At 49.0% G+C, this 23,292-nt stretch overlaps 1 protein-coding gene across 1 annotated transcript in view; it reads left to right on the forward strand.

Annotated features, from left to right (window-relative positions):
* The window catches only part of NUGGC (nuclear GTPase, germinal center associated), a 42,178-nt gene that overhangs the window by 17,578 nt on the left and 1,308 nt on the right, over window positions 1-23,292 (forward strand). The window contains exons 9-26 of the mRNA XM_083749554.1: window positions 197-437; window positions 1,159-1,340; window positions 1,784-1,901; window positions 2,882-2,971; window positions 3,137-3,256; window positions 4,669-4,891; window positions 5,056-5,189; window positions 7,186-7,371; window positions 8,368-8,519; window positions 9,679-9,838; window positions 10,142-10,250; window positions 10,735-10,868; window positions 11,257-11,368; window positions 12,193-12,389; window positions 14,157-14,284; window positions 14,625-14,724; window positions 15,696-15,744; window positions 17,419-17,568. Of these exons, the coding sequence (XP_083605680.1) occupies window positions 197-437; window positions 1,159-1,340; window positions 1,784-1,901; window positions 2,882-2,971; window positions 3,137-3,256; window positions 4,669-4,891; window positions 5,056-5,189; window positions 7,186-7,371; window positions 8,368-8,519; window positions 9,679-9,838; window positions 10,142-10,250; window positions 10,735-10,868; window positions 11,257-11,368; window positions 12,193-12,389; window positions 14,157-14,284; window positions 14,625-14,724; window positions 15,696-15,744; window positions 17,419-17,567 (2,584 nt within the window). The 3' untranslated portion in view covers window position 17,568. The remainder of the gene's footprint in view (window positions 1-196; window positions 438-1,158; window positions 1,341-1,783; window positions 1,902-2,881; window positions 2,972-3,136; window positions 3,257-4,668; window positions 4,892-5,055; window positions 5,190-7,185; window positions 7,372-8,367; window positions 8,520-9,678; window positions 9,839-10,141; window positions 10,251-10,734; window positions 10,869-11,256; window positions 11,369-12,192; window positions 12,390-14,156; window positions 14,285-14,624; window positions 14,725-15,695; window positions 15,745-17,418; window positions 17,569-23,292) is intronic.

The raw sequence follows: 23,292 nt of genomic DNA on the forward strand, positions 1-23,292 counted from the left end.
TTGAAGGGCTAGGGGTGGATCCTGCATCGCAGGGGGTTGGGCCAGAGTGGCTGGGGAAACTCAGCCAGATGGGCAGGGTATAAATAATAAACTATTATTATTATTATTATTATTATTATTATTATTATTATTATTGATGACTCTTGTGGTCCCTTCCAGCTTTTTGACTTGTTCCAGTCGTATCTTGAAATGCCAGGTTTCGGATCCTGACCTCCCTGCTTCCCTTTCAGGCGACAGAGTTCCGCGCCGCCATCGAGAGGTTCATTGATTCCCGAACTGACAATTTGCGAGAGATGAAAGGCGGGGAGTTTTGGCCCATTGTGAAATGCGTCCGGATCCGTCTCGCCAAGGCTGAAGTGTTGAGGACGGGGGCTGTGCTGGTGGATTTGCCCGGCGTCCGAGACGCCAACGCGGCCAGAGACAGCGTGGCCAAAGAGGTGGGGAACTGGCTCTGTGTGTTTGTGGGTTGGACAAGCGTTGGTTGAATGGTCTCTTTAAATTTTAAGGTTCCGCAAGATGTGTATTTCTTTGAGGGCCAGAGCAAATAACGTGACCTAGTTTTACAGCTGTGAAGCAGTACAGCAGGTGCTGTTATGTTAATTAAGCTGTTAGGTATAGTATATAAAGAGCAGGACCTAGCTCTCTCAGTACCCTGGGGGATGGGTTGGTGCTTATTGATATACAGTGGTACCTCGGGTTGAGTACTTAATTCGTTCTGGAGGCCCGTTCTTAACCTAAAACTGTTCTTAACCACTTTAGCTAATGGGGCCTCTCACTGCTGCCACACGATTTCTGTTCTCATCCTGAAACAAAGTTCTTAACCCAAGGTACTATTTCTGGGTTAGCGGAGTCTGTAACCTGAAGCGTATGTAACCCGAGGTACCACTGTATTGTAAAAGGAGATTTTGTTTTTGTTATTAAAACCTAGCAAAAGTTACTTTTGCGTTCCTTGTAATGTGTGGTCTCCCCAGCACGTCTTCTGTAGCGCAAGTAATCTGCAAATAGCCCACATCTTTGCTCTGCTGGACCCCCGAGCGTTTCTCCCTGGCATGATCCTGGTTGCGTAGTGTTGCTTTTGCTCAAACCGCCAGGTTGCGGGTCTGCCGCGTGTCGGCAGAGCCGCCTTGGTTTAGCAGACGCTTCCTTCCTCCCCTGCAGTACCTGAAGAACTGCCGTGCCGTGTGGGTGGTCGCCAGCATCACCCGAGCCGTGGACGACAAGACGGCGAAGGAGACCCTGAGTGCGAGTGTGCGCAGGCAGCTGCTGATGGACGGCCTGTACGGCAGCCTGGCTTTTGTCTGCACCAAGTCGGACAGCTTCAACATTACAGATATAGTCAGGTAACCTCGGTTTATGCTCCTCTGTTGTGGATGGGCGGAGAGAGGCACCATAAATCGGCATCCCCAAATCACAGAATGCTCTTGCTTGGCCATTGTGAGCTGCTGTGTTGCTGATTCAAAGATCCCAGGCTGCCTGGGCATTGTGCTTGGACCGTGGGGGGGGGCAGGTTTGATTGGCTGCTTAATGGCCAGTGGGGCAGAGGATGCTCTGAGACAGCAGCCCTCCCAGGTGTTTTGGACTGCAAGGCCCATCAGCCAGCCTTGCCAGCTGCCAGGGATCATGGGAGTTGTAGTCTAAAGCAAGTGGAGGACATTGAGCTGTTGGGTGGCCTGGGATTCTGTCATCCCATCAGCGCTGCTGGAAAGCTAGTGGTTAAAGTGGACTCTCTTGTGAGAGGAGACTGGGCTCCCCATGAAAGTGCTCAGTCCCCCAAATCTTGCAGGAACCTGGACCTGAGAAGCGAGATTCAGCCCATCGAAGATGAAGTGAGAGAGCTGGATAATCAGAAAATGCAAGCCGAGAGGGAGAAGGAAAGGCTCTACGCATCTTTGCAGCAAGAGGTTTGTAAAAACCACCCATCAAAGCAGTTTCTCCCTGGCCCAGCTGGATGTGGCGTTTCAGAAACCTCCTTTGCTCCCCTGCTGGACCAGCTGCAGCGAGAGATTGGCAGAACTGCAGAGTTGGAAGATGCCGAGGGACCTGAGGAAAGCTCCCTGCGTTTTGCCCTCCCTTGAGTCGGGGGGGGGGGGCCTGTGCCTGCTGGTGCTGGGGAGGGGGAAGAGGCCCTTATTCCCACGGCCTCTCAGGGTGGCCTTCTGGCTGTCCCTTGGAGGGGTGAATCTGGGCCCAGGAGACCAGCCTTGCTTGCCCCCTTGAAAGACAGCCCCTTCTGTGCTGGGAGAGCTGTGTCCACACTCCGCACGCCTCTCGACAGAGCCTGCTTTTGAGGCTTGCGAGATGAGCAAACCGAGAGCGGGAGATGCTACTGATGTCTCGCAAGGCCCATCTGAGTCGAGGGAGCGCCTTCTCCTCCAGGGCCATCTCAATTTTGTAGTTTAAAAAGAACAACTCAGAATTCAAATTTGGCACCGAGCAAAGCAGAATTCTTCCACCTGTGCGAATTGTGTGTGTTTGATTCCTGCCAGGGCTGGACCACCCACGAGGCAAGGGGACCACCCACCCAGCAGGATCCCTGGGGCAGAGGATCATGATATAGATCTTTATTCTCTCTTTGTTCCTGGTGTTGATCTTCGCTCCCCGCTTCTTCCCTGGGGGGGGGGGGGGACCATTTTGTGGTTTGCTTCAGGTGGCAAGATGTCTGGGGCCAGCCCTGATCCCTGCTAGGCTGGATATTCCTGCCACCCTGGGTAATACCGTATGGCAACAAAGATCCAGCTTAGCCCCAGAGACGTGCTCAGAGGCTGGAAGAAACCCAGTTTCTCTAGGCTAAACTCTAGCCAGGCCTTTGGGGCAGTGGCTGCTTTTTGCTCTCTTGCTATCACAAGCCACAGATGATAACGCTCTGTGTGTTTTTGAGTAGCAGCCGTCGCCGTGGGAGAGACCAGGATGCGATGCCTCCGACTCAGCCTGGCTCCAAAGACGCCACGACCTTCTGGAAAAGGAGTTCAGAGTGAGTCTTGTATCTCTCTGCCACCCCCAAGCTCAGGCACGGCTGCTTTTCGTTTTCCCCTTGCTTGGGAAAGCCCTTCTGGTCTGTCCCCCCGCAACCTTCTCGTGGCTGTGTCTGGTTTTGCTTGTGCCTCAGTTTCCCCCTTGTTGCCTCTCTCCTGTCTAGATCAGTGCCTTGCAGAGGCAGAAGGAGGCGAAGCTCCGTGAGATTAGCCTGATCTGCGTCCGGGCCCGGAATAAGTATTCCAAGCAGCAGATTCAGTTGGAGTTCAGCGCCAGCCTGGAGGTAGGACTGAGCCGCCAGGGTGAGCGAGGCGCTGGCATGCTGGCATTTGCCTTGGCAGCAGGTCCGCAGGGGCATTAGCCGGGGGGAGAGCCTGCTGCCCCAAACACTCATGAGACGCAGTTGAGATGGGGGCCGTCCTCCTAGGTCTGCAGGGTTCAGGGCTGCCCCATGGCCGGCGGAGCAACATTCTGCTCCAGAAGAGTAGGACCCAAACGGATGGAAAGAAAGGAGAGTCCTACTAAACATTAGGAAGGACTTTCTGACGTTCGCAACCCACAGCATTCGCAACCCACAGTGGCGCATCTGCACACGCGCAGGTTGCGTTTCGGTGCTTCTACACAAAGCATGATTTAGTGCTTCTGCACATATGCAACCCCCGAAACCTGGAAGTAACCCATTCTGGTACTTCTGGGTTTCGGCTGGTCCATAACCCGAAAAAACACAATCTGAAGCGTCTGTAACTCAAGGTATGACTGCATTAATACCAGAATCCTCTCTGTTTTTGGTCTGATTGGCCTCTTACCACTACGGTAAGTCTTGCAAATTCTATGTATTCACAAAATCTTATTTGCCATTCTCTTATTGAGGGACTTTTTTCTCCCTTCCAATTTTTTGGCCACAGCGGTTGCATATAAGAAAACTTGTTTCCTAGTGGCAGGAATGTGAGTTGATATAATTCCCTAAAGGAACACCTCTGTTTTTTCATTACATGATATTTTAAGCATTTTTTAAAGTTCCTCTTGAATGTCGCTCCAAAATTGTTTGATATACACACACTCTCACCACATAGGATACGTTGTTCCTTTCTCTGTTTTACATCTCCAGCACAAATTAGATTTTGATTTATAAATTTTCACCAATTTAACTGGGGTTAAATACCATTGGTATATCATTTTCATTATATATTCTCTAATTGTGACGCAGGCTGTGAATTTGATAACATGTTTCCATAATTTCTCCCATAGGTCTAATCGAATTGTGTGGCCTATATCTCTGGCCCACTTAATCTTAACTTCCTTCACCTCTTCATCTTTTAATTCCCATTCTAATAATAGATTATACATTTTAGATATCTTCTTAGGATTTTTTAATAACTTTGTTTGTAATTTTGATTCTTCTTTGCCAAATCTGGTAATCTTATCCTGCTTGAATAGGTGATCAATTTGGTAATATTGTAGCCATGTATTACAATATTGGCTAAGTTCTTCATATGGTCTTGACCTTAATTGGCCTTGATCTTCTTTTACTAATTGCTTGATATGTGGCCCATTTGCCTTCCGTATTTTTCTTTTTCACAGATAATACCTCTGATGGTGATATCCACCATGGTGTTTTGGGCTCTAACCATCTGCGATGTCTTTCCCAGGCTTTATATAACGACCTTCTAATAACGGTAGAGCTTCCTGTTGTAGGACATGACCAGGAAAGCAGCATCTCCTGAGAGCGAGGAGGATGGTGATGAAGACCTGGAGGAAGGCGATGCCACCAGGTTGGACTCTGGCAACGCTGGGGAAGTTGAATCCCTTTGCGGCAAGCTTCAGGTGTTCACAGTCAGTTCTACAGAATATCTCAAGCTCTGCGGGAAGCTGATCAGAGACGGCCAACCTCAAGTCTTCCACGACCCCCAGGACACAGGTACTCTTCTTCCTCAGGCTTCCCTCTGCAAGTCAGATGAACAAACCAGCGGCTGTTTGCGGTGGGTGGACCCCATCCTCTTGTCGACACGCAGGGCACTTCTTCCGGAAGGTGAAGTAAGGTGCGCCTGCTGTGCGTTTATTCCCTGTTTTCCTTTTATCCAGAAATACCGGCCTTGAAGGCGTTTGCCATGCGCACAGCCTTGAAGCACAGCATGGGGGCGGCACAGAAGCTCATCCGGGACTTGGCTCGGGTCCTCAGCCAAATAGTGAATTACCTGACCAGCCAGAGGGCAGAGGTGAGCAGGGGCCAAAGGCTTGGGAACGGGCTTCTTTCTCGTTAGAAGCTTGCCTGTAGTAGGATGAGCACTAAAAGTTGCATTTCCCACCGTAGGGCTTGTCCACACTTCTGCTGGAGCCATGCCTAGAAAGCCGGCGTTTGCGTGGTTGTCCCCTTTCTGCGCTCTGCTCTTTAGCGATGGATCGGAACAAATGGCCATCGGGGAGAACCTGAGTTGCCCTTTGCTCCAATTGCATGCAGAAAGGAAGTCGCGAGACAAGCGCATATGAGCCCTCAGACATTGTGCTTGCCTCTGGCATTCTCCAGAGAAGAACTGTCTTAGGCCTGGTGCCCTGCTACAGCGCTACCTCGGTTCTCGAACTTAATCCATTCCAGGAGTCTGTTTGACTCCTGAAACCGTTCAAAAACCAAGGTGTGGCTTCCGATTGGCTGCAGAAGCTTCCTGCACTCGCCTTGGCATTTGGCTTCCGAAAAATGTTTGCAAACCAGAACACACACTGCCAGGTTTGCGGCATTCGGGAGCCAAGCCGTTCAGGATCCAAGGTCCCACTGTATAACCAGGCGCTGAGCATAAAGCACACTTCCCCTCCTCCTCTCCTGCCCTGCCGCAGAATCCTTTGCGGCGGGAGGGGCATCTCCTGCAGCCAGACTAGTGTCCGAGGCCAGGAGCTGGCAGGTGTGAGCGGAAGCCTGGTGGGGAGAGAGAGAAAAGATCCTGCTGCATTACCAGCTGCTGTATTTTTCGCTCCAAAACGTAAGGGGGAATACGTGTGCGTCTTATGGAGCAAATGCAGACGGCAGGCTCTGCTCAGCGCTCCCTTTAAAAGGCCACGCGGAGCTTGTGTGTGGCTCTTCGGGGCTTTTCCCCAAGGAGGGAGAAGGGCTGCCCTCCTCAGGGAAAAGCCCCCAAGAGCCGCACACACACTACATGCGCTCTTTAAAGGGAGCGCGGCTCTTGGGGGAGCCTTAGCTGTGCACAGCCTTTCCTGGGCAGGGGATGAAGGCTCCTCTTGGCCGGGAGAGGCGCCACGCGGCTGCCCCATAAGCCAGGACAGCAAGTGGGGTCACTGCACAGCAATCATGCTTGCTGTCCTGGCTTCTGGGATTCAGAATATTTTTTTTCTTGTTTTCCTTTTCCAAAAACTAGGTGCGTCTTATGGTCTGGTGCGTCTTATAGAGCGAAAAATACGGTGAATAATAATAGTCTGGGGTCCAGCAGCGTCCTATTGGGGTTCAGGGTGCTTTTTTCCAGAGCTGGCTAAGGGAGTTCCCTCCACCCCTAGGTAGGCCCCCTGTGGCCTGATCCTGCAGCCAGGCTCTCCCACTGTTCTTTGGAGGGTTTGGAAGAAGGCTGCAAGGTGTCTTGTGCCCTGCAAGGGTGCAGCTTGTCCTCCTCCACCTGCGGAGTCGCCTCTCGGTTGCTGCTTACGGAGAGCCCTGCAGTCTCTCACGTCCCTAGACCAGCTGCACTGGCTTCCGGTGGAGTACAGGGTCAGGTTCAAGGTGCTGGTTTTAACCTTTAAAGCCCTCGTCCCTACGGGACCGCCTCTCCTGGTCTGCCCTGCGGAGGACCTTAAGGTCCACAAATGACAACATTTTGGAGGTCCCAGGTCGCAAGGTGGTTAGATTGGTCTCAACTAGGGCCAGGGCCTTTTCAGTAGTGGCCCCAACTTGGTGGAACGCTCTGTCACAAGAGACCAGGGCCCTGCGGGACTTGACATCTTTCCACAGAGCCTGCAAGACAGAGCTGTTCCACCAGGCCTTTGGCCAAGGCACAGTCTGACCACCTCCTTTGGCAATCCTCACAGAACTCTAGCCCAATGGTTGCCATTAATTTGACTCTAGAATGAATTGATTTTAGAATGTATTTCAATTAATTGATTGTGATTTTATGTAAACTCTGTTCCTTTTACTGTTGTTAGCTGCTCTGAGCCCGGCTTCGGCTGGGGAGGGCGGGATATAAATAAAATTTGATTATTATTATTCCTTCCCAGACCGACATCCAGGAGAGTGTGTGGCAGTCTCTGCAGCAGCTCCCCAACCTCCTCCAGGAGGCCATTGACTGCAGCCTCCGCGACACCCGGCACTGCTTGGAAGACCTTCTCTTCGCCAGCCTGGCCAAGGGCATCAGCCGGGCCAAGGAGCTGTGCCAGGACGTCGTCAGGAGCTGGGGCTGCCCTGTAAGCTCCTCTCCTCCTGAAAGCCTTGTGTGCCACAGAAAATGCGGGGGGGGGGGGGAACCAAGCTGGTGTTGGCCGGCGTTTTAAAAGATGAAGCCCTTTTTAAATAGCAAGTCCCAGGTCTTGAGACAGCAGCAGCCACATTTATTGTGTGTTCGTTTCTACTTAAATATGATGTTGATGCGCAGCACTCTGCCCCCCCAATGCTTTAAATGCCCACCCACCCCACCCACCACCGCCTTAAAGGTAAAGGGACCCCTGACCATTAGGTCCAGCTGTTAGGGGAGTCCAAAGTATCTTGGGGCGCCAGGCTGGGTAAGGCTGATAGAAACAAGGCAGGAGGGAAGTCAGAACCCTGGCCTCCACTGCTGGCTAAATTCCTCCACTTCTATGATATAGCGGGATACAGATCCTCTCCTAAAGAAGAATATACAAAAGCCAGCCCGCTTTGCAAAGGGCACGATCCACCAGGATCCTTTCAACAGTGGCTGGAATGGGTGGGCATCCCGTGACGCTGAATGTTGGGAGATTCGGGAGAGATAAAAGGGGGGAGTCCTTGCAGCACTGCTAGGCGTGGGAGGCAGCGACGCCTCTGAGTATCGGTTGGTGGAAACTGCAGGGCTCTTGGGCTCAGATCCTGCTCCCTGGTGTCCCACAGTTCAGCCACCAGGAGAGCAGGATGCTGGATTGATGGGCCATTGGCCTGATCCTGCAGGCTCTCCTGCTCCTTTCCGAGGGGCTTAGAGCCCCCGTGGGAGGGTGCCCAGAGTCTCATGTGCCCAAACTGGGGGTGGGGAAGGGGAGCCACGCAAAGGAAGCACCCACCCTGCCCCTCCTTGGTTTGGCAACTGACAGGGAAGGCTTCCATTTGTGTCCTTGAGTTGGTCGCCTGATTCTGTGGGGTTTTCTTCCATGCCTCTGCCCCCAGAGAACATCCCCACCCAGCCTTGGCCAGCTCCGCTTTTCAATCCGCGCTCTCTGTTCCTCCCTTCGCAGGTGAACGGATACCCACACGCCACGTACCGGGCCGTCTGCAACCACCATGGTCTCTACGCCTCTCCGACCCTCAACTGTGTGGTGGATTTCAACAGCCACCTCGCCAAACCGATCTGGGAGGCCCTGGCTGGGACGTGGAACGAGGTCTTCAAGTACGTGGGAACGAGAGGCCAGGCTAGGTGTCCTCATAGTAGTAAAAGAGATGCGGGTGGCACTGTGGTCTAAACCACTGAGCCTCTTGGGTTTGCCGATTGGAAGGTCGATGATTTGAATCCCTGCGGTGGGGTGAGCTCCTGTTTCTCTGTCCCAGCTCCTGCCAGCCTAGCAATTCGAAAGGACACTAGTGCAAGTAGATAAACAGGTACTGCTGCGGTGGGAAGGTAAATGGCATTTCTGTGCGCTCTGGTTTCCATCATGGTGTCCCGTTGTGCCAGAAGCAGTTTAGTTATTCTGGCCACATGACCTGGTAAGCTGTCTGTGGACAAACGCCAGCTCCCTCGGCCTGAAAGCGAGATGGGCGCCGCAACCCCATAGTCGCCCTTGACTGGACTTAACCGTCCAGGGGTCCTTTACCTTTTTATTTAAACCATCATAGAATTGTAGCGTTGCCTGGGGCCCTGAGGGTCATCCACTTCAGTGCAGGGATCCCAGCTCAAGAATCCCTGGCATGTGGCCATTCGACCTCTGCTTGGAAAAACCTCCCAGGGAGGCGAGTCCACAACCTTCTGAGCGACTCCGTTCTGTCATCCTCGACATTTAGATACCGCTTCCTATGTGAATTCCCAAAGTGGTTAACAGGAAACACAGTAAGATAAATCAAAGAGGGAAAATGCATGTGCCACAATTTAAAAATGAAGCATGCCAAGAAGTACATTGGTAGAAGCGGAGAAGCCGTCAATGACACATTTCGCTAAATATCAATAAATAATGAAACAGAGCAGGATGTGGGTGAGCCTTATGCACGGGGGGGGGGGGGGCGGCCTGCACCCCTCCTCCTCTTCCTCCTGCGCACAAAATCTTCCCTCCCAGCCCAGCCCACTCTTGTTGCCCAACTGGTCTGGGCGCAGAGTTCTGAGGCCAGCTCCAATGGCACTCTCAGAGAAGGGCTGGCTGGCTGAGTTGCAGCCCTGGAGGGAAGAGCTGCGTGGCTGCTGCCAGCCAGAGACACCCCTGCAAGGGTCTCGGGGGCCAAAGGCTGCGTGGATGGGACTCGGGGAGGCCAGGGATGGGGAGGTGGGTGCTGTGCCCTTGCAAGGGGACCCGGACCAGCCGGCTTTCTCCCAACCCTTCTGCGCATGTGCTTCCTCCTAGCTGCCAGCTGAAAGAGTCCATTCAGGGCTTTGCTGCTGCCATCTTGGGCAAGCTGAGGCGCTTCTTCAAAGACCTCCGGAAGACGCTCTGCAAGCACAGCGGGCTGGCAGCTGCAATACACACCTATCGCCGCCAGCAGTTGGAGGCGGTTTCAGCGAGGGTGAGGCTGGGGGAGTGGGGGGGGCTCTGCCTCGGTTGCCCCTGAGGTCCGGGGGGGGGGGGGCGTTATTCGGTTGTCTTTGTGTGCTGTTGTTGTTTTGTTCTTGTTTTTATTCTGTATTTTGTGTTTTTTATGCTGCAAATTGCCCTGAGATCTACAGATGAAGGACAGTGTGCATATTTAATAGCTGTTGTTTTTTAAAGTGGATGTGCAAACACTTTGGGGTCACATGGGGCGAGAGGTGGGTTTTTGAGGGACCACGGGGATCGAAGGCTCATCCGGACTCCTGAACTCTTCCCTCAGTTGCTCAACTTCACGCTGAGCCTGATGGATTACATCACTGAAAGGCAGAGGAGCTTTTCCCGCATCCTGACGCCAGAGATCCGGAAACGCATGGAGCCAGCGTATGCAGGTGAAGAATAGAAGGGCTGGGGGGGGGGGTGCTGCTGGCTGAGATGGCTCTTGCTCTGCCCCCACGGTGGGAGGCAGCTGGAAACCCCAGGAGGGGAGACCAGACCTTGCTTGTGGGTTTCCCATAGGATGTGGGTCTCGGTGAGCCCCCCTTGGCCTGACCCTGCTCTTAAGCTCTTATGGAACTTTCTGACCCAGAGGCAGTCCGTCGAGATTCCTGCATTCCTGTAACAGTCACTGTGAGAACAGGGTGCTGGACCAGATGGCCCACTGGCCTGATCCTGCAGGCTCTTATGTCCTTATGGAAACCCCAGGAGGGGAGAGTGCTCAAAGTGTGATGGGCGGGGGGAGTCTCTGAGGAAGCTGGAAGGGTTTTGCAGTATGGTAGGATCCAGTCCAGCAAGGAAGTCTTGGGGGGCAGAGTTGGGGGGTCCCAAGTGTCAGGGCTCTGCGTTGTGCTGATGTGCCATGTGCTTCCCCTCCAGCTTGCACCCAGATGTCGGGCCCCGGCTACTTCCAGCGGATGAAGGCCTGCATGGAGCATTTCATCAGCACAGAGAAACACACCATCTTCGATTCGGCTGCAAACTTGCTGCAGGAGCGGCTGAAACTGCTGCAGGTGAGTTTGTGGGCCGTTGCAGAGAGTAGAGAAACCTTAGCGGAAGTCTTGGGGGGAAAGGTGCGTTGCCTTGGCGCTCTCCCCTCTTTCCCCTGCGGGTCTCGGACTGATAGGATGACCGGTTCCGCGCTCCCTTCTCAGTCTGCAGGAAACCGGAAGTCCAGGACCATAGAATTGTAAAGTGGGGAGGGAACCCGAGGGTCATCCAGTCTGCGATCTGCCAGGGCCACAGGATCTCCCCACCCGTGTCTCTCTGTTGGAAGGAAAGCCCCCGTGTTGTGCACATCTGGCTCTGGGTCCCGTCCCCCCCCGGTGCTCAGAACGGGGCAGGCGGTAGAAGGGGCACTTCTTGGGTCAACTGCCTCAGTGTGGCACTGTTTCCTTCCAGCAACACATCGGAGCGAGGTTTCAGGATTTGGCCCAGGAGCTGCAGACATCCTTGAAAATGCAGCTGGAGCCGCTGCTGAATCCTGTCCAGAAGAACGCAAAGATAACCTCAGGTACAGCTGTCTGTCCCCCCCCCCCTGCCCCCGCCGACCATGGCCCCCCCTCTCCTCGGAGGAACATGCAGCCTTGATGCTCCAGGGGTGGAGGCAAGTTTTAGAAACTCCTCTTTCCAGGACCATCTTCCGCTGAATCCGACCGTTCCCCCGGAAAGCGCAAGTGGGCGGCTATTAACGTGGGGTTTCTGCGACTCGTCTTGGCCTGGGCTGCGTTTTACGATGCCCTGCCGTGTCGCTGGCATCTTGGGTCGTCTTCTGGGCATCTTGGGTCCCTTCCCAGTCTACGATTCTATGATAATTGGTCCATGAGGGGTGAGCATCCAACCTCTGCTTAAAGGCCTTCAAGGAAGGAGAGCCCCCCACCTTCTGAGGGAGCCCCTTCCATTCTCAAACTGCTCTTACATGCAGACATTGGAGCTTTTTAACATCAGCAGGTTTACTCTGAGTAGGACTGTGTTTCATGCCACCTTATATATGTAATAAGCATTAGGAAAAACAGATTCCGCGGTGTCTGGTAGCCACGTGGGGGCTGCTTTTTCTTATGCTTGTGGGCGGGACTCTTGCCAAGGGGTGAGGGGGGCATTTCCTGTGCCCCTGCCACCCACGTGGCCCCCTTCTCTGTGTGAAAAAGATCTGAGGGTTGCTGATTCTTGGACATAGTTCGGAAGCACCTGTTTGGCCCCCAAGTCTTTGCTTGGCAGGGGAGGCTGTGGAAGACCCAGGGGAACAAAGGTGTGTGGGGTTCAGGCGGTCATGTCTGGGTTTGTGGGGCCTAAAGAGAGAGATTAACGGGCTTTTGGGGTTCCTCCCCCCCCCAACAGAATTAATGACCATCTGCACCAAGGTTGACAAGATCTGTAGGCGCTCCTGCGTCCGTTACATCCTTCCCTGCCCCACACAAGGAGAGGACAGTTTCCCCGAAATGAGGAGGGGCCTGCAGGGAAGTCAGGATCCCCCGAGCTCCTTGGCCACATGCATGGATGTCGGGATCGGAGCCGTCTCTCTCGCACCCGTCCAGGTGAAACGAATTAACATCCGATACGCTTTCAAATGTGTTTCTGCGGGGGCGGGGGTTATTGGTTTTTATTATGTATTTTGCTTTTTTTATCTTGCGTTTTTGTGTTATGAACTTTTCTGAGATCTGCGGGTGAAGGGGGTGTACACATTCAATAGTTTGAGCCTTGGGACGAATCCCAGGGGAGCCCCTTCTGTGCCTCCCGTCCCAAGCAGACGCCCCCTTCTCCGCCTCTGCCTGATTTTGCTTCCCCACCTGAATTTTGATTCTTTGTGTTTTGATCAGAGAGATGCTCCAGGATCTGTTTTAGGAAACAAAGCTGCAGGTTAATCAGAATTTTTTTTTTTTTAATAAAATACCCCTCTCCACCTTCTCACTATATAGAAGGGTCTGGTAACTTCTGTTTCAGTGTATCTGAAGAAGTGTGCATGCACACAAAAGCTCATACCAAGAACTAACTTAGTTGGTCTTTAAGGTGCTACTGGAAGGAATTTTGTTTTGTTTTGACTATGGCAGACCAACACGGCTACCTAGCTGTAACTTATTTTTTTTAAACACTTCTCTACGTATATTTAATTGTAACATAGTAACATAGAACTGTGTAACTCACTATACAGTTGTACCTCAGTTTGAGAACAGTCCAGTTTAAGAACAATTTGGTTTACAAACTCTGCAAAACCAGAAATAGTGTCCCGGTTTGAGAACTTTACCTCGGTCTAAGACCAGAATGCAGGTATTGTGCTGTGGGTTAAACCACAGAGCCTAGGACTTGCTGATCAGAAGGTCGGCGGTTCGAATCCCCGTGATGCGGTGAGCTCCCGTTGCTCGGTCCCTGCTCCTGCCCACCTAGGAGTTTGAAAGCACATCAAGTGCAAGTAGATAAATAGGTACCGCTGCGGCGAGAGGGTAAACAGTGTTTCCGTGTGCTGCTCTGGTTGGCCAGAAGCGGCTTAGTCCTGCTGGCAACATGACCTGGAAGCTGTACGCCGGCTCCCTTGGCCAGTAAAGCGAGATGAGCGGCGCAACCCCAGAGTCGTCCTCGACTGGACCTAATGGTCAGGGGTCCCTTTACCTTTACTATCAACTGGTCAACACAGTTTTGCAAGGCAATTTCCCCATATACAATGGCCCTTTGCATGTTACTTTTGCAGATGTTAGCATTTTAAAGCACACTGTGGTCCAAACCACTGAGCCTTGGGCTTGCCAATCAGAAGGTCAGCAGTTCGAATCCCCACGACGGGGTGAGCTCCCATTGCTCTGTCCCTGTTCCTGCCAACCTGGCAGTTTGAAAGCACGTCAAAGTGCAAGTAGATAGATAGGTACCACTCCGGTGGGAAGGTAAACGGCGTTTGCGTGCTCTGCTCTGGTTTGCCAGAAGTGGCTTAGTCATGCTGGCCACATGACCCAGAAGCTGTCTGTGGACAAACACCGGCTCCCTCGGCCGCTAAAGCGAGATGAGTGCCGCAACCCCAGTCATTCGCAACTGGACCTAATGGTCAGGGTTCCCTTTACCTAAGAACAGAATCTGAACGGTGGAAGGGCACCAGCGGCGGGAGGCCTCATTAGAGAAAGTGCACGTCGGTTTAAGAACGGTTTCAGTTTAAGAACGGACTGCCGGAACGGATTAAGTTTGTAAACCGGGGTACCACTCTATTCCTTTTGGCCCCTGCTGAGGACATTCATACTTAGACTTGCCTACCCAGATGTTTAGAAACTTCGTATGCTGCTTAATTTGTTTTAATACCTTCTGTTGCCCCTCAACCCCCTCAGGTGACTCTGTACCCGTATGGCTCCAAGAGGGCAGCGGAGCTCCACCAACCACGGCTGGAGAAGAAGCACAAAGGCCAGGCCACAGAGCCTGGGGCAGGATGTGGCCCTGCCGGGCTCCCCTCTCCCAGGTAAGCTGCTCTAGAGGAATTCCTGGCGACCAACAGAATCACAAGATTTTAGAGCTGGAGAGGGGAGCTGAAGGGTCCTGGAACCACAGCTAAAAATACTCCAGCTGCAGGAACTCCTCCTCATCAACGAAAGGGGCCAGATCCAGGGTGCTTGACGCAAGTTGCTGGTCTGCCCTGGGACTTGCCAGGAGAGCCCCTGCCTGCTCTTGGGCCATTCATCCATGTTAGTCAGGAGAGAGGAGCTGGGGGGTGCGGAATGGGAGCAGCCCCCCCTTGTGTTGGACGTGGAGGGGGGGCTCATGCTGGTGATTGAGCTCTTTCCCCACTTGGCTTTCTCCAGCGACAGGGGGACCGTGGAAGCCAAGCCGGGGACCTCCCCCCCGGCCCTGGAGGGCTGCCAGCAGGAGGCCGGCCTTCTCTTCGGAGCCCCTCAGCCCCACGTAAGTGATGCCCTGGGACCCAGGAGCTCTGGTTGAAAGCGTCTTCTCAGAAGGAGTCATAATAATAGTAATAATTTATTATTTATACCCCACCCATGTGTCTGGGCTTCTCCAGCCACTCTGGGCAGCTTCCAACAAAATATTAAAATACTGTAATGCACCAGACATTAAAAGCTTCCCTAAACAGGGCTGCCTTCAGGTGTCTTCTAAAAGTCTGGTACAGTGGTACCTCGGGTTAAGTACTTAATTCGTTCTGGAGGTCCGTTCTTAACCTGAAACTGTTCTTAACCTGAGGTACCACTTTAGCTAATGGGGCCTCCTGCTGCCGCCGTGCCGCCAGAGCACAATTTCTCTTCTCATCCTGAAGCAAAGTTCTTAACCTGAGGTAATATTTCTGGGTTAGAGGAGTCTGTAACCTGAAGCGTCTGTAACCTGAAGTGTATGTAACCCGAAGTACCACTGTAGTTGTTGATCTCCTGCAGCCCGTGAACCTGCGGGCCAGGATCCCTTTTAAGGGTGCAGAGTTCAACTGTGGAACTCCCTCCCACAGGATGGCCCCTAACCTGGATGGCTTTGAAAAAGGATTAGGCAAATTCATGGAGGAGGAGGAGGAGGAGCTGTTAGTCACAATGGCTCCGCCCTTCCTTCCCCCTCAAAGGCAGCAGCAAAGCTTCGGAATACCAGTTTGGGGAAACCGCAAGGCGGGGGTGGGGGGGGGGACTCTTGTGCTCAAATCCCTTTTTGTTGGATGGAGAAAGATTCTCTGGGAGGCTAGTCAGAGTCATAGCTGTCAACGTTCCCCATTTTTACAGGGAAAGTCCCTTATTCCAAATAGGATTCCTCACAAGAAAAGGGGAAAGTTGACAGCTATGGTCAGAGTTTTTTGTTTTTTTTTTATGGCTTCAGATGACTTGAAAACCAGAAATGGCAAATAAAATCCTCTGCCCCCCCCCTTGTTTCCCCCCCCCCAGGTGCCTGTGAAAGTGGAAAGTGAGCAGTTTGCTATCTCTGGTTCAGCAGGTAAGACACACAAGAATTACTTGGGTGGAGTGAAGTGGGTGGCGCAGTTCCTGACAGGTGTCCGTCCAACCTCTGCTTGTAAATGGCCCCTTTGCCAGGTGCCTCCCCAGGGAGGGACGTTCTGCAGGAGACAAGGGCTGTTGTTCGGCATGGACTCAAAACGAGGACTCTGGGCTTGATAGTAGTTATAAGAGGGGTTTTCTTAAGGGGGGGAGGAAGCCTTCATGGGGGGGGGGGAGTGCTGCCTTTGGACAAGAAGGGGCCTGTGTGCTGCCTGGCGACGGAGATGGGAGCCCCCTCTTGGGTTTTGGCTCAGTGGTCCATTCTAGTGCTAGAGAGGGGGAGCCTGGGCCAGGGAGATGGTGGTGGTGGATTTCATAAAAATTATGCACAGCTTGTCTGGGTGGGAAAGAAACCCGTCAAAGTTTACAGGACCGCCTCTCCTGGTCTGCCCCGCAGAGGACCTTCAGGTCCATGAATATTCATAGTTTAGAGGTCCCGGGACCAAAGGAAGTCAGACTATTCTCCCCCAGGGCCAGGGCCTTCTCAGTGGTGGCTCCCACCTGGTGGAATGCTCTGTCCCAGGAGACCAGGACCCTGCAGGATTTAACCTCCTTTCGCAGGGCCTGTAAGACAGAGCTATTCTGCCTGGCTTTCAATTTGAACTCAGCCTGATCTTTTATTCCCCTTCCTTCCCTCCCCCTCCCCTTTTTATGAAGATTACCTGCTCTGGGATTTCACAGCTAATTCTCCCCTGGTCTGCTCGCTGGCCCAAGTGGGACTAATTTAGCCAGCTAGCCCTGGGGATCATCTAATGTTTATTGGATGGATCTTCCTCCTAAATTGATTTTTGATTTTATTGTTATTCATTCATTCTGTATTTTATGCTGTTTTTTGAAGCATCAATTAAATGTTTTAAATTTGTTGTTAGCCGCCCTGAGCCTGGTTTCTGTACCAGGAAGGGCAGAGTATAAATAAAAATTTATTATTATTATTAAAGTGGTTTGGGGAAAAAGTATAAATCACTCAGAAGGTTTAACTATAATTTAAGGGCGTAAAGGTAAAGGGACCCCAGACCATTAGGTCCAGTTGTGGCCGAATCTGGGGTTGCGGCGCTCATCTCTCTTTATTGGCCGAGGGAGCCGGCATACAGCTTCCAGGTCATGTGGCCAGAATGACTAAGCCTCTTCTGGCGAACCAGAGCAGCAGACGGAAATGCCGTTTACCTTCCCGCCAGAGCGGTACCTATTTATCTACTTGCACCTTGATGTGCTTTTGAACTGCTAGGTTGGCAGGAGCATGGACTGAGCAACGGGAGCTCACCCCGTCGCTGGGATTTGAACCGCTGACCTTCTGATCGGCAAGCCCTGGGCTCTGTGGTTTAACCCACAGTGCCACCCGCGTCCCAATTTAAGCAAAAGACTAAAAACAGATTAAAACTCACATCAACTTTCTAAGCATCTGGGCCAGCTTCTCGGAACAATGTTTTTAGCAGGCACTGAAAATAATTCAGGGGAAGCACCTGCTTCGTATCAATGGGCAGGGAGTTCCGAAGTGTAGGTGATGCCAGGAGACGGACTGTGTCCCTGCCTGGGATTTTAATCGCCTGCAGGCCGTCGCTTTGCCGTGCCCATGAAGCCTCATGCCTCCTCCTCCTCCTTTTCCAAACGGCAGGTGTCCTCCATGTCTGGGCCAAAGAGGGAATCTGGGGGAAGCGTTTGACTCGCAGCAGCGAGAAGGAAGAGGCGAGTGGGAAGCTGAAGGCTGAGAAGATGGAGACCCCGGGCCCTTGCCCTGCCGGTGCCGCCTGGATGACCCACTGAGGTCTCTTTTTTTTTTTTTTTTTTTTTTTGCATTTTAAAATTTTATTGAGTTCGATTAAATATACATTATATACATCAGTGTTTCCCAACCTTGTGCCTCCAGATGTTTTTGGCCTACAACTCCCATCATCCCTAGCTAGCAAGACCAGTGGTCAGGGATGATGGGAGTTGTAGGCCAAAAACATCTGGAGGCACAAGGTTGGGAAACACTGACGATTTCAGCATTTCTTATCATTTTGGGCTTCCTTCAGCGATGTTGACATTCATTCGTGTTTGAGTCTTAGAATCACATCCCATCCTTTCATATTGCCATTCGTACCTCCTTTTTTACATTGTTTCAATTAAACAATACTTGTTAGCTCTTTACAAAGCCTCTTTAAATGCCACTAACGTTGTATTTACAAAACATTTGTTCTCCAGATAACCCACGAATTTCCCCCAGTCTTCAATAAAGTTTTGATCTTTTAAATATCTTATTTTCCCTGTCAGTTTGTCCAGCTCGGCGTATTCTGTTAATTTTGCTCTCCACTCTGCCACCATTGGGATTTCTTCCTGCTTCCATCTCTGAGCTAACACAATTCTGGCTGCCGTGACCGCGTACTGGAAGAGTTTGTAATCCTTTCTCCTAATATCCTTTCCCATAATGCAAAGTAAGAAAGCTTCTGGTTTTTTGACAAAAGTATAGCCTAACATCTTTTTCAGTTCATTGTATACTTCCTCCCAGAAGCTTTTAACTTTCTTGCATTCCCACCATAGATGGTAAAATGTCCCTTCCTTTTGTTTGCATTTCCAACATTTGTTGTCTACCTTGTACATCTTGGCCAATTTCACGGGTGTCATATACCACCTGTATTGCATTTTCATCACATTTTCCCTGAGTGACATACAGGCCGTGAATTTTATATTCACTCTCCAAAGCTTTTCCCAGTCTTCCATTTGAATATTATACCCGAAATCCCTCGCCCACTGTACCATCACTGACTTCACCTCCTCATCCTTCGTGTACCACTCCAAAAGTATTTTATACATTTTAGAGAGGTTTTTATGTTCACTGTTTATTATCTCTTTTTGAAATATTGATTCTTTTTCCTCATAGCCCCTTTCCTTCACCTCTGCTTTAAACATCTCATTTATCTGGAAGTAGTGGAGCCACCCCTGTGTGAGCGTTTTAACCTGGTCGTATGGTTTAACTTTCCACTTCCCTCCTTCATTTATGACCATTTCTCCATACTTCCCCCTCTTTTCTTCCATATTAACTTTCTTAACGCTTGTTAAATCCTGAGGAGAAAGCCAGTGTGGTGTTCTCGGCTCTAATATGTTCTTATATCTGTCCCAGACCTCTATTAGTGGGCCCTTAGAGATGTGACTGGTGAACCCCTTGTGCGCCCTTTTTTTATCCTTCCATAGGTATGCGTGCCACCCAAATTTGTTGTTGTACCCTTCAAGGTCTAATAACTCTCTGTTTTCCAGCTTAACCCATTCTTTCATCCAACACAAACATGTCGCTTCGTAGTAAAGTCTCATGTCTGGTAGGGCGAAGCCCCCTCTTTCTGTAGCATCCGTCAACAACTTAAATTTAATTCTGGGTTTCTTCCCTTCCCAAACATATCTAGAGATGGCTTTTTGCCATTCTTTAAAATTTTTTGTTCCTTTTAGTATGGGTAATGTTTGGAACAGAAATAACAGCTTGGGTAACAACATCATTTTCACCATAGATATTCTTCCCCAGAATGATAGTTTCATTCTGGCCCAAACCTCTAAATCTTTTTTAATTTTATTCCAGATCGGAATGTAATTGTTTTGATATAGGTCAATATTTTTGTTGGTAATCCAGATTCCTAAGTATTTTATCTTTTTAATAACCTCAATTCCAGTTTGTTGTTGTACTATTGCAGCCTTATCCTGATCCAAGTTTTTAACGATCATTTTTGTCTTACTCTTATTCAATTTGAATCCTGCAAGTTTCCCAAATTCCTCCATCTCATCCAGAATCACCCTTATACTTTCTATAGGTTCTTCCACCGTTAGAACCACATCGTCTGCATAAGCTTTAACTTTGTACTCATTTGAACCTAATGTTATCCCTTTAATTTGCTTGTTTTGTCTTATTGCATTCAGCAGCACTTCTAGGACTACTATAAAGAGCAACGGTGAGAGCGGGCAGCCCTGCCTCGTTCCCTTAGAAATTTTTATTTCCTCAGTAATAGCTCCATTGACTATCAGTCTCGCCTTCTGCTCAGTGTAAATTGCCCCTATACCATTTAAGAACTCCTGTCCCACTTCCATTACCTCCAAATTTTTAAACATAAAGTCCCAAATTATATTATCGAAGGCTTTCTCCGCGTCTATGAAGATTAGACTAGCTGGTTTATCGCGACTATCTGATAGGTATTCGATAAGGTTAATTATGAATCTTGTATTGTTTCTTATTAACCTACCCGGGAGAAAGCCCGTCTGATCTTCATGTATCATCCTTGTTAATATCTTTTTTAGTCTTTTGGCTAGAATACCGGCAAAGATCTTGTAGTCCGTGTTTAATAAGGAGATGGGTCTGTAATTCCTAACTTGAGTTAGATCCGAGTCTTGTTTGGGGATAATTGTTATAAAGGCCTCTTTCCACGAACCGGGCATGTCTCTTTCTTTTAAAATGTTATTCATTACTTCCATTAGTGGTGTTATCAATGTATCTTTCATTTCCTTATAGTAGCTCGGTGTGAACCCGTCTGGACCCGGTGCCTTTCCTCTTTTCAGTTCTTTTATCACCTGTTCTATCTCTATTCTGCAAATTGGGGCATTTAGCTGATCTTTTTCCTCTGATGACATCTTCTTCACCATCTTTTCTTTTAAATATCTTTCTATCTTTTTCTTGTTATTCCTTTCTTTATTTCTGTAAAGATGCTCATAAAAATCCAAGAACCCTTTTCTAATTTCTTTCGGGTCAGTTGTTTCTTCTCCGTTTATTACTATTTTGTTGATTGTATTTTGCTCCTTCCTCTTTTTGACTTGCCACGCAAGCCATTTGCCTGACTTATTGGCGAATTCAAAGTTTTTTTGTCTTAACCATTTAATATTCCACTCAACCTCCTTATTTATTATAATTGCAACCTGTGTTTGGAGGGACTTTATTTCCTGCATTATTCTTTCATTATTCGGCTTTTTGATCAGTTTCTGCTCATTATCCATAATCTGTCTCAAAATCTCTTTTAACCTCTTTTCCTTGTTCTTTTTTTTCAAGACATTTTGTTGAATAAAGAGGCCCCTCATTACAGCCTTACTTGTGTCCCATACCGTACTTGTTTTCACCCCTTTGTCGAGATTATCTAGGAAGTATTCCCCTAGTTTTTTCCGAATTCTTTCAACAAATTTTTGGTCATCCCATAGGTTATCATTTAATCTCCATCTAAAGGTTCGTTCTTCCACTCCCTTCATCTCCATTTTGATTGGATTATGATCTGATATAACTTTAGCCTGGATTTCGACTTTTTTAACTCTTGGTGACAGTTCATTCGATATCCATATTTGGTCTAATCTTGAGAATGACTGGTTCGGCTCTGAATGATATGTGAATTGTTTCTCTAAAGGGTGTTTCAGTCTCCATATGTCGATAAGGTTGCAATTCTTAGTCAATGTGAAAAATGTCTTAGGTAATTTACCATCTCTATTTTTTGAGTTTCTTAGTCGGTCCATTTCATTTGAAACCACATCATTCAGGTCTCCCATTAGTATGATTTTTTGGTCCATGTATTCAAATAACTTTTCTTCCAATGAGCTAAAAAATTCTGTTTTATTCCCATTAGGGGCATAAATCCCCACTATTATCAATGCTTCGCCTTGCCAATTTATACGCACCGCAATTATTCTTCCTTCCTCATCCTTAAATAATTCGTGTGCCTCAATTTTGCTTTTAATATATAATACAACTCCCCTTTTTTTCTCTTTGTCTGAGGAGATGAATTCGTTCCCTAACCTCTTATTAATCAGGATTTTTCTGTGTTTCTTCGCCACATGCATTTCTTGTAAACATGTGACATCCAAGTTCTTCTTTTTTAAGAAACGCTCAATTCCATTCCGTTTTTTCTTATCGTTCATCCCATTAACATTCCAACTACATAATTTTAATGTCATTTTTATTGAATTTAGTTTTTTGTTTTTTTTGTTTTACCTAAAGTCTCTCTGGTTCTTCTCCTTCTTCGTCTTCTTCCTCTTCCTCTGTTTTCCTTTCGCTCCGATCTTCCTCTTCTCCCTGCTCTGATTCCACCCTCGGACTTCTTCCGCCTTCAGCTCCTTTCGACTCCTCCTCTCCTTGTTGAAGTTCTTTGTATCTTCTTGTAAACTTTCCTACTTCTTCGGGGCTTGTCAGCCTTCTTTTAACTCCTTTATAAAAGAAGGAAACACCCTCCGGGAATTCCCAACGAAAGTCTATTCTATTTTTTTTTTAGTAATTGCACCAGTGGTTTATATGATTCTCTACGTTTCAGCAGTCTTATAGGAATATCTTTAAATACAATTATATAGTTCCCATCGATGTACAATCTCTTCTCTCTATTCCTTTGTAAAATCAGGTTCCTCATCTCTTTATCTTTAAATGTAACTAAACAGTCGCCTGGAAGTTTCCTTACTTTACTTGCTTTAGTTTTCGTTCTGTATGCATTTAGAATTGTTCCTGCCACTTCCTCCTCTGCTAACTCCATCCACTGTGCTATTTCCTTTGTTAATCTTTCTTTTATATTTTCGTTTTGTAATTCCGGGACCTGTCTCATTCTTAAATTCACTTCCCTTTGTTTGAGTTTGTTCATCGCGATGGAGTCTTTTAATTCTTCCTGTATTTTATGTAAGTCTGCTATCTCATCTTTCATTTTTTCTTCTTCCCGTCTCATTTCTTTCATTTCCTGTTTGGTCTTTTTTAGCCCCTCATCCACTCTTTTTGATACCTCCTTAATCTGTCCTTTAAGTTCGCTCACTGTCTCTTCAATCCTTTTGTCCATTTTTCCAATTTTATTATCTACCTGCTCTAATTTTGTCTCCAAGTTTTTCTCACTTTGCTTTATTTCTGCAAACATCCTCAATATTTCTGTTCTAAATTCCGTTTCTTGTTTTGAGGCTTTCCTCTCTGTTGGTGTACCCCCCTCCGCCCCTTTTTTCTGGTTATATGACATTATCACTAATCTTTATGTATCAAATATTCCACTAGTTTTTACTGGTCTATCCCTTCTTTCTATATTTTAGAGCTCTTATTCTTACTCAAAAACCAACTCTTGGGATAGACCAAATCCCCTAAACCAATACCAGAATTATTCGCCACAAAAAATATATACAGGTTCAGATAAGTGAGCAGCAAATAGCGGTAACCGAAGCGGAACTACAATTGTCAGATAACAAACCCAAAATATAGATAAATACAGTAGTAGCCGACTTCGTTCGCAGTTTCTCTCCACTTAGTTGACTTGGCTAATGTCCCTTCCTCCCCAAATCTCGAGGGGGGTAGGTTACCCGTTGGTTGTCAGAGTGGTCAGTTTGAGATCTTCCTGCCCCTATTCGGGCTAATCCAATCGGTGGCTTAATGTTCGTGGACCTGATTTATGAACTTGTAAGACCATACAGTCCAAGTAAAGATCGAATACAATTGTGAGAAGCCGCTCCCGGAACCTCCAGTCTAAGCTGAGCCCGGGTACCAGACCATGCACCCCCAACGAAGAACGTTCACGTTAAATTGATCCAAGAGTTT

This window comes from Podarcis gaigeae (genome assembly GCF_964106915.1).
Source record: "Podarcis gaigeae genome assembly, chromosome: 7".
NCBI classification, from domain to species: domain Eukaryota; kingdom Metazoa; phylum Chordata; class Lepidosauria; order Squamata; family Lacertidae; genus Podarcis; species Podarcis gaigeae.